The following is a 10745-nucleotide window of genomic DNA, read 5'->3' as shown; positions in this document are numbered from 1 at the left end:
TCAAATTGTGTAGGCGTAATATATCATAGCTTTGCTTATTGAACAACACAGTTGGAGGGAGAAATTGATGCTTCAACTCAAGGTTGTCAGATATGGCTTAAGACCTTAGAAGCCTCCGCCTCCATTCCTTAGCACCACCTCAAATTATAGCATGTTTTTGATAAAACATTTTTTTTTATTCCCAATGCTCAATCTACTGTTCGCCTCGATCGGCAATCTTGTGTGAATCCCTTTAGGCTCTGCTGCCATCCCCTCCTATAGACACTCGAGCCAGAGATCCATGTCCTCATTCTCTGAGCTGAACGCCCACCTACCATCTCTTTCAGCCTTCATCTGTGAAGGACTGAGCTGTGCCATTTCACAGCTAAATGATACTAAAATAGCACCAAAAGTATTCTAGTAGAGAAGGGAAAGCATTGCTCTTGTATTGAAGCGCACCATGAGCAATAGGCCTTCCAATCACTTGGGATGACGCACAACCTACTGTGATGCGTTTTCCTTAATTCTTTCCTTTCTCCTGACTCCCTATCTCCTCTGTTATTGCTATTTACAGAAAAGGGAGCTGGGCAGGTATAGATATATATATGTGTGCCTTTGTGGGAGTGAGTGGGATGTGCTGATGTTAAAGAGATGTGTCCAGTGAGGACAACTATTGTCCTCTCTTAAGTGAAAATACTTCTCTTCAGTTTGTTTAAACTTGGGGATGTTGGCACTAACCTTGGGCCTACTGAACACAATGTGAAGACACACAACACATATAAGTGACTCTCAAGAGCCTTGGTACCACTACGGATATCCAGCTGTGTTTTTTATTTGTTGTTGATGGATATTTAGGCCCTGGACCTTTCACAGTCATCTTGATTTATTCATAGATGTCCTCCTCGAGTTTGCCTCAAGCCTTAAAGTCCCCATAAAAAAAACAAAAACTAAAGTAGCAAAACCTACATGCATTCTTAGCCAGACAGTTTACCTGCATAAGCAGTGAATGTAGTCTTGCAGAACCAATTTTTTAAAAAATATAGATTTTGAGGCTCATGATGCATTGATGGCCGTGATTATCTTTAAAAAAAACCCCTCTTATGCTGTAAATTGAATATAATAACATAGGCCTTTAGGCTTATAACAGGCTTTCTTGCAGTTTCCAAACATAGACTTACTAGTCTTCTACTGATAGCTTTATGAGCAGAAAGGGAGGGACCCGCCAAAAATGTTCAGAAGCAGCAAATCAACTAAGCCAGACTAAATCTGGTTCCGTTATTGTGACCAAGCATCTGCAATACTGCAGAGTGATAGACTGTTATAAGAAATTGCCAAAAACAGGCTTTTATGCAGATAAAAGCACAGTGTTCCAGTGTCGGAGTGTTTCAAAATGTTGTATTCAGTAGTTTTGATAATAGAAGTACTCAAGTATTTTAAACTGATCAATGGAGAAAAAAAATGCTTTTTTAAATTATTTTTTATCATATTTAACTTTTATAAATCTAGGATATTTCCATTGAGATTTAAAATCTCTTATTCAGTGTAAAAAAACTCAAGAAATCATTATTGTCCTGATCCTTGTATTTCCCAATAATCTTTTTCCTCTCCCTCTGGTTGTGCTGTCTCCAGCTGAATACCCTGAGGGGCTCCATCCTGGAAGACGCAGTACCTTCCACATCCAAGCACGGTCTAGCTCGAGGCTTGCCCCTCAAAGAGGTGCTGGAGTACCTGGTGCCTGAGCTCAATGTCCACTGCCTGCGCCTGGCACTCAACACACCAAAGGTCACTGAGCAGCTAATGAAGCTGGATGAGCAGGGGGTAAGTCGAAACAGTTAGGAAAACTGATGTGCGCTAGATAACTTTGATTTATTCTTTTGATTGCTCATATTGGAAGAATTCTGTATTTTCTTTTACTGCTATACATTTAGTAAAAATACAGTATTATTCAGACTTCAAAAAGTCCTCATAATTCTTAAAAATACGATCCATTCAGCATATTTGATAAGAAACATTTTTTTAGTTTATTTGCACAATTGAAAAATATAAACATTGATAAATAATATTACAGTGCAGGAAGAGGCAGAAGCCCACTCGGCTTATTTGAAGCCTCCACCTATATAATATAAAACAAATTCACAATATTATAACAAATACAAAAAGAAGATACATATTGTATGAAATATTGTTAAAAAAGAGATATAATATTTATTTTTAATTTATATATTTCTATTTAAACTAAATGTATTCATTCACTCCCACAGACCATTATGTGGGATTACAGTAGATAAACTCCCTCACATATCGGCCCCCACACACACTTACACCAATACCCTCTATTTTACCCCCAAAAGGAAGGACAGTCTCCACAATGTGACACACACACCTCGACCTTAAAAAGGAGAAAAATACAAATCAAGCTCCTTGATACTCATGCACCCCGATGCAATCATCAAAAGCTGATTCTCTGAAAATGTCAACATGATTTCTCTGGAAAATGGCACCGCGATCACTGCAGAACAACCCAAGGTGCTTATTCTTAAAATGCCAACATGAGTTCCCCCTGAAATGTCAACATGGTGACTCCGACATGATTTCTACACAATAATATGTGTGCCCCCCCTTTTCATTGCACCAATCTTTGTTCTTTCAATAGTTGAGTTTCCAGCGGAAAGTGGGGGTGATGTACTGCATGGCAGGCCAGAGCAGCGAGGAGGAGATGTACAACAATGAATCAGCGGGTCCTGCACTGGAGGAGTTCCTTCATCTGCTGGGGGAGAGGGTTAGACTCAAAGGCTTCTCCAAGTACCGGGCCCAGCTGGATGCCAAAAGTATGTACATGTACAGAAATCTCAAGTTCTCCAACAAATACAGTTTCAGACGGTGTCACAGTGACACTTAAACTCACTATGTAGAAGTTCTCATTGATTAAAGGAGTCTGGATAATTCATTACTTGAAGCGCTGATTGTTTTGTGACTGATATAAGAAGGATTTTTTTTATGTAATATGTAATGGTGATATGTAAATATGACCAGAGAAAGAGTTGTGGAGTGGGAACATATCGCAGCAGCAAATGCTATCAGCTTAGTGGTCCAAATTATTTCCTAAATTAATAAAAAGTATATAAGGATGTGTGTTTCTGGGCACCATCATGTGGGGGTGTGTGGGGGGCCTCGGAAAACTCCCTCATAATCGGTGTTACAGACACAGATCTGACAATAGTTTAAACCACTGTGGGTAAACCAGCTTAGTGGGCCATCCATTCCTGTGCACACATCAAAGATAGACTTCATAGTCTACAGCACTACTTATTGAGTTCATGCCCTGCGTGAACTGAGATCCTTAGTCTCAGTCTGCTTTAATCCCTCTGGCTTACTTTCAGTGATTCTTCTGTTTCCCCTCTAGGCACTCTACCCTTATATCAAAAGTTCCTTTTATTTCAGACATGTGACAGATGGCCACTGGTGTCAAATTATTCTATTGGAGAAACTGATGGCCTATGCATTCTCTTCTTCTCTCCTTTGTCCGTCCACCTCTGCATTCGCCATAGAGATTGATGTCTAAATCATATCATATTTAACTCCATGCTATTCTAATGTCAATTAAGTCATCCCCCATAATGCTCTGTGAGATAAAAACTCCCAGTCGGTTTTTGCAAGACATGTAATACAACCTTCCGTAGCCTCTAGTTGATTAAATACTGCCATGCAAAGCACTCCCTATAGAAGGAGTGTAATTAATTGAAGTAATCTAGCTAGTTTAAGTATGGCCTTTTAAACACCTTGTGAAGGTTTGTTCTCTGAATAGAGCCCATCAATAGACTGTGTAGGCGGTTATCAACACGCATCGGCTCTCTTTTCGACCAGAGCCTGATAAGAGCTCAGAGAACACATTGTCACCAGAACAGCACTTGCAGCAGGGGTAGATGGGTAAAATAACGATAATGTTTGGTCGCACGTGTTCATAGTTGAGGAGATATAATGAAAATGTTTCAGAGAGAATTAATACATATTGTATATTTTGAATAGTTTTTTGGTTTGACGTTGTCTGTCAAATCAATGTCCCTCGACATGTTCTAAACATTTCTCCATATCTGATAGCAATAGATGTTTATGGTAACAAAATACACTTCAACACATTTATTTCTATCTCCACAGCTGACTCGACAGGCACCCACTCCATGTACACCACCAACAAGGACTATGAGATCATGTTCCATGTGTCCACCATGCTGCCATACACGCCCAACAATAAGCAACAGGTAGGTTAATGACAGGGCTCACAGTTCCAACACGCTGAAGTCTTTATGTCGACGAGCATGTTGCAGCTAATTATTTTGACACATGGCTTAAGTAGCAATTGTCTAGATAATGCACGATATAAAGCACTGCAGACTTTCTATGTTCACAGTGAGTGTACATTTTAGGTAAACTCTGGTTTTTCTGCATTTTCTAGATATCTCATATTATTATTTAATATCTAACTCTAGTTTCTCCTGCTGTCTTTGTGCTTTTCCAGTTACTGCGGAAGCGCCATATTGGGAATGATATCGTGACGATTGTGTTCCAGGAGCCCGGGGCGCTCCCCTTCACCCCCAAAAACATTCGCTCACACTTCCAGCACGTCTTTGTGGTTGTGCGTGCTCACAACCCATGTTCAGACAACAGCTCCTACAGGTGAGACATACTCACCTATGTGTATGTTTGAGTATTTAGAGTTAAATTAGTTAGTAGATAAATAAATAAAAGTTTTTTTCACATTACGTTTTTACTCAGAACATCCCCCCCCTTCTCACAGCTTAGTAAAAAAATGTTTTACCTACAATTTTCCTCATATACTGTAGGGGAGTGTGTGTGTGTGTGTGACTGAAAAACATAATACATGATTACAAGACCAATTATTCAGCTGATGGCTTTTGAAATTGCTTAACAGCTGAATTTAGTGGTACATGCTGATTTCCTTGAGGTGATAAAATGGAATTAGAAAGACAATTAGGTTGGAGATTGTCAGTTTCATCGCATTTTAATAACCGTCTCAGTAAGAAGTTTACATTATTTCATTTTGTTCAGTTGTGATGACACCCTTTTTGAAATTTGAATGTTTTTATTATCCAAAAACAGGTGTTGCACTAGTAATAGGTTGTTGTTTTAGAATGTGTCATCTCATATGGAAGTCAGTGCAGTAGATGCATTTAGAAAACGTCTATATAAATTGGACTTTGTTTTACTGAAAGTATGCACATTCTTCATGAATCCCTTTCCATTACTGCTGGAATAATAACGCTCTCATCTGTTGCTTCAAATGGTTGCATTTGCACTTCTACCACTCCATTTTAGAGTAGGCTGTGAGTGTGGAGAGCCCTCTCATCTACTCTACTGTGGAGTCATTTTTAAGAAATAATGAACTTTCAGCTGTGAAGGACATTTCATTCTCTGTTTATTCTTGCCTTTGTCTTGCTATCTAGTTTTCTGTCCTCTCTTATCTTGCTCTCTTTGACTCGTCCTCCCTCTCACACTAATAGCTGTTTTAATTGCTGTCTGAGCACATTGTGTGAGGTCCTAATTGTCCCCCATGGGGCTACTTCATTACTGAGCAAAAACACACTTGCACACATGAACAAAGAGCTTGGATATAAAGTGAAGTAGAGCAAATTCTGTTTACATGTGCCTTTCTGTAATTCACAAATGTGAATTACGTTTTCTGAAGTGAATACTAATTTCACACACACGCACACACAAGCCCCATAAAGGTGAAATATCAGGTTTCAGATGTAAATTTCCGATTCATAGTGACCGCAGGGAATTGACGGAGTTTTAGATGTATTATGTAAGGTTGACCTAAATGCTTTGAAGCTTTGGTGTGTAATTTAGGGGACATTTACATACACACAGGGTAAACATAGCACACATCATTGTCGTACTTTGTATGGCTGTGCCCTCTAAACCCTCTTCAACAGAAATGTTTTTCATGGCAACCCGGGCCAACCAACCCCCAATATAACATGCATAAATGTTAATAGATTCTTCTCGGATTTAACAGTTTTAGATTTCATATTATTATTTGTTATATTTGCTTTTTATAAAGAAACTCTCATATAATTAAGTCTTGATGGCTGCAGTCCAAATTACTTTTTATTTGAAGTGTATAAATGTATCCGAAGATATTACAGCACTGCTGCTGCTGTATGTTTACCAAAAACGATGGTGTTTTTCGTAAAAAGGAATATATTGGCATTGTGTCATTGTAAACAAACACTTAACATATAATTAAAAGTAAATGTTAAGATTCAATTTCAGAAAAGCAATGCAACAAAGAGATGTTTTCAGTGCCAAGTGATTGTATATTATTAGTAAAATAGATGTCATTGCAGTTCTTTTTTTCACATAGATGCATCATCACAGTTGTGAGACTATTACTGGACTAGATAAACAAGAATCACATAGAATGAGGCAATGGTCACTCTGAACGTGACTCCCAGTGAACATGTTTCCTGTGGTGTGAGAAATTACTCACTTCCTTACACATGTTTATTTTAGTTATATTGTTCATTTTTGTCATTCAGTCCACTGCACATTACAAGTGAGTCAATGACAGAAAATAGAAAACAACATCACATCCCATAGAAATCAAGTTCAGGGTCTGTAGGCACAACCTCTGGTACTGAAGAATGAAAGCGTAAGTGCTATAAACTTGCATTCCTTTTTAAGTACAGCAGTGTGCGACTCCTCTGGTTGCAAAAAGAGGTCAGATTGTATAGAAGTCTATGAGAAAATTGCCCTACTTCTTACTTGACTAATTACCTCATGAACATTATAAACACAAGTCTATGGTCTCAAACGCTAGTAAGTTATGGTCCCATTTAGAGTAAAATATACAGTAAAGCAGGGTATCCTTTAGGGCGTGGCTCCTTTGGGGTGACAGGTCGCTACAAAGTTGTCAAGCTTGGTAGTTGTCTGTGTTTTCGTCTGAGAACTTGGACCCTTTGACAGTGTGTATTCAGTTCTTGAAAGTTAATTGTATAATTTTGGTTGCCTAAAAAGGTATTTTGTGTAAAATACAAGTTTGCAATGGCCAGTCTTTAAAAACCGGAGTCCACAAACCAATGGGGGACATCATGGTGACTACATCCACTTCTTAAATACATTCTATGGTAGGTAGCAGTGACCATTTCCTGCTATGTTAGAGTATACACTATGTATTTCCTAATTCGTTTCCGATATCTAGAACAAATCATTGCATGCGCCCCAGCCTACGAAAACCTTAATTCTGTAAATAGTAAATAAATAGCCTCTGCTTTGAGGACTAGTTTTCACAAGTAGACCAAATCATGTTAAATTGTACCTTACCCAGTCCCCACATCCACACACATGCATACAGTACACCTCTTAGCCACCCACTCCAATAAGTATTGACATGTTCTTTTTCTTGCCCTGCCTCAGTGGGCAGCAGGTCGTAGCTACTGGAAGAGCGGAGCTGCCCACACACTGGTTATTTATAAGACCACAAATCACTGAAACCACAGGAATGTGCTCTTTCATTTCTACTGCCAAAGCTCCTGCCACAAAGATCACACAGCGGCCACACAGCCCAGCAATCCCTTTTGCACTACATTCTTCTTTTCCTCTTTTTCTGTCTGTCTCACCCTCACACTGTTTTTCTCATTCAATCCCTCTTTTTTTGTCATTCAGTTCTTTGTGCTCCCTCCGTCTTGTTCTCTGGCTTTGGCACCTCTACCTTTCTCTCTCTCTCTCTCTCTCTCTCTCTCTCTCTCTCTCTCTCTCTCTCTCTCTCTCTCTCTCTCTCTCCATCGCCTGTCTCTGTCCTGCATGAGTCACAGGTCTTTGGTTGACTGACTCACAGGTGTTTGAGATCAGTACAAGTGCTTTTAGAGCACCAGCGTAATGTATTGAGTGATGTTTGCAGTGACGGAGAAGAATAAGAATAAAAGGTCACGTTTTATTTTAACCATTTGTGCAGCCTGCTTATAACCACTTCAGCTCGTCCTCTCTGAAAGGCCCGGCATGATTAATTTGTCATCTACAGAAACGCAGGTGAATAATGCCTCGAAACTATGTCGCTTACTTTGTACTTCGTAAGGGCTCTCAGTTTAAAAATGTTGACCTTATATGCTAGTATAAAGGTGAAAACTAGTTAAAAGGACAATTCCGGGTTCTTTTTTTATCAGAGCTTTGCTATCTTGACATTTTGAAAATGTCATAAACGACACTTTGACGTTGTATTCTAAACGCTACACTTAAGGTTTGCCGCCTTCCAATGCAATTTAACTGGCCAATGTAGTTAAGGTGAACGTGAAAGCACAAAACGTGTATTTTGCTGCTCATTTCCTGCTGCAATGACACTGGCTTACATATGGTTATCACCTTATCAATAGTGTAAAGCTTTGGTGTAGTATATTGGCTTTTTAAACATGCATTCACAGTTTTTAGGACACTTTGGTCAGCAGAAACAAGCCGTAAACACAACGCTGACATATTAGCACTTCTTACACATCCAGCAGAGAGAGAGCAACATTATTTTTTTATTTGGAGCCGTTCTGGTTACAGAACAAATATATCTAAGTATGCGTCTAATATTCACTGTCCCTTCTGCTCTCTTTTTTCTCCCCACCAATCCCTGAGAAAAATAATGTGCACTTTAGCTGCTTACTGCTCCACTATGTTCACCAGAACATGGTGTCCGTTGGTCTAGTGCTGGGCAGGTGTTGTGCAGTGTGTTTTTGTGCTTTTCCGGAAAAATATCTGCATGCTTCAGCTGGAAACAACTTTGATGAGTCTAAAGCGTATCTTATTATAATAATGTGTGAAGCTTAAGTGTATTAAATTGAAAAGAGTTGAGGGGAACTGCAAAATCTGGTGATAATTGTGGGCTAATCACAACAAGCTACTCATTTCATATAGTCACAGTCATGTGATCCATTGCTAATATAAAAATATTGATTACAGCCTATTAAACAAAAAAGTACAACACACATGTACTTTAATGCTCTTTGCACATCAAATGGGAGTTACCTTAAAACAGACTGGGAAAGGGCATGTGCATCACCCTGCTGATCTAGATCATGTAGAATATATTGAGTTTAAAGGCCTCCAGAATTTCCAGAAAACATAAGAACTAAGCTGTGTATCTACCGATGTTGGCTGTTCAGGTTATTGAAAATCCAAATTATTGCTTACATTAACACTATCGGCATTTATTCTTTGTACCCACTGCGTGTGATGTTTAGTGCACTGTATGCAAATGACAAAGGCTTCCCAGTGTTGTAGAGAAGAACAGTAATGCTTTCAACCTCCAGATGAACTATAAAGTGACAATGTGGTGTTTTTATTTTATTTTTAATCATTATCTATGAAAGTTTAAATGATAACTGACACAACAGCTGCTGGGACGTTTATGTTAATATGTTTGTATGACCCTCTACCTACACATGTATACACACAATACCATCTTCCCAACTTGTTGCTTATGCAAATTTCCCCGCTGCGGGACTAATAAAGGATTATCTTATGTCGTTGAGAGTTCAGTATAAAATGTAGGAAATGCAAGCCACTTTTTGACATAGCTTTTACTGAGGGTATTCCCGTCATTTATTTATCAACATTGTGCTAAAAAAAAGTCACTTTTCCATGCAATTTTAGCTATAAAAAGATGTTTCCTCTTATTTCTCTGTCTGTCACAAACAAGGAAAGGTGGGAAATGAGGTGTCAACATTTTAACGGTTAGTATAATTGAACACCACACGTCTCCGGTGAAGACAGGGTGTCACTGAGGTATGTTTAGAAATATGTGGGTGACATTTTTGACTTTAGTTGCTTATTAGACAAAGCGATTAATCCCGGTGTCAACATGTGTGCTGATGCATGTCAGCAGGGAGGCGTGTGGGATGAGGGCACCGACTTCCGGTGCTACTCTCGTCAGTAATTATCACCTGAGAGAGGATCTGTGATTGAGCTCATGTGGTCACAAAGAGGTTGAGAACAGAAAAAGGTCGCCTGTGTACAGACATAGTGCCTTCTTGGTCATAAAAAAAAGCCATTTCAGGGCACAGATATGCTTGTAAGTCTGTTTGTCTCACATAGCAGAATAAATACTTTTCTTCCAGTAAGCAATTATTTCCCAATCCTTTCAGAGTCTCCCACACAGTCCTCCTTTCACAGCCACGTTTTCCTTTTCCCTCACTCTTGGTTTTCTGGGGCTTTGGGCAGTAGATCTTGGACTCTCCCCTCATCCTCCTTCTTGACTCTCCTTCCTCTCCATGGCTGCTCAGCTGAGTTCCTGACATACCAGACAGGGCAAACAGCCTCAAATGGCCTTTCCAGAGACTTTATAAAAGGAAAAGGGGGTTTGGAGAAGTGAGGTGGAGAGCAGGGAAAACGGAGCGGTATAGGACATGGAAATGAATTACATGCTGCGGTATAAGGAAAAGTCAATTTTACAACGACCCCACACAATAGCAAATTTGTTCAGCATTTAGGCGTATAAAGTTAGCAGAAGACAACTAATTTGAAACAGATAATACAGAAACCATAAAGAAAAAGAAAGAGACTTGAACTAGGTCTGTTTTCTTTTCCACTTTTAAATTCAGCCTCAATGTTTTTGTTTTTCTGGTGATGGATGAATCTGGCAGCATTTTCTTTTTGCTTTTAAATCTTGACAGGGCCCTGTTCAGACAAAGAAATTACATAAATACTTGATTGGATGTAGATTAACTGTCAGAAAACACTGAATCTAAAACCGCAGGATTTATGAT

At 39.1% G+C, this 10745-nt stretch overlaps 1 protein-coding gene across 6 annotated transcripts in view; it reads left to right on the top strand.

Moving 5' to 3' along the window:
* Positions 1–10745, top strand: part of sipa1l1 (signal-induced proliferation-associated 1 like 1) — a 75186-nt gene that overhangs the window by 45447 nt on the left and 18994 nt on the right. For all 6 annotated transcript variants that reach the window (XM_054618244.1, XM_054618242.1, XM_054618241.1 and 3 more), the window contains 4 exons: positions 1609–1797; positions 2633–2807; positions 4135–4238; positions 4496–4653. In XM_054618244.1, the coding sequence (XP_054474219.1) occupies positions 1609–1797; positions 2633–2807; positions 4135–4238; positions 4496–4653 (626 nt within the window). The remainder of the gene's footprint in view (positions 1–1608; positions 1798–2632; positions 2808–4134; positions 4239–4495; positions 4654–10745) is intronic.

Source organism: Anoplopoma fimbria, chromosome 18, assembly GCF_027596085.1.
Source record: "Anoplopoma fimbria isolate UVic2021 breed Golden Eagle Sablefish chromosome 18, Afim_UVic_2022, whole genome shotgun sequence".
In the NCBI taxonomy this organism is placed as follows: domain Eukaryota; kingdom Metazoa; phylum Chordata; class Actinopteri; order Perciformes; family Anoplopomatidae; genus Anoplopoma; species Anoplopoma fimbria.
Note: the sequence above shows the minus strand (reverse complement) of the source record. Positions and strands in the feature narration are given on the sequence as shown.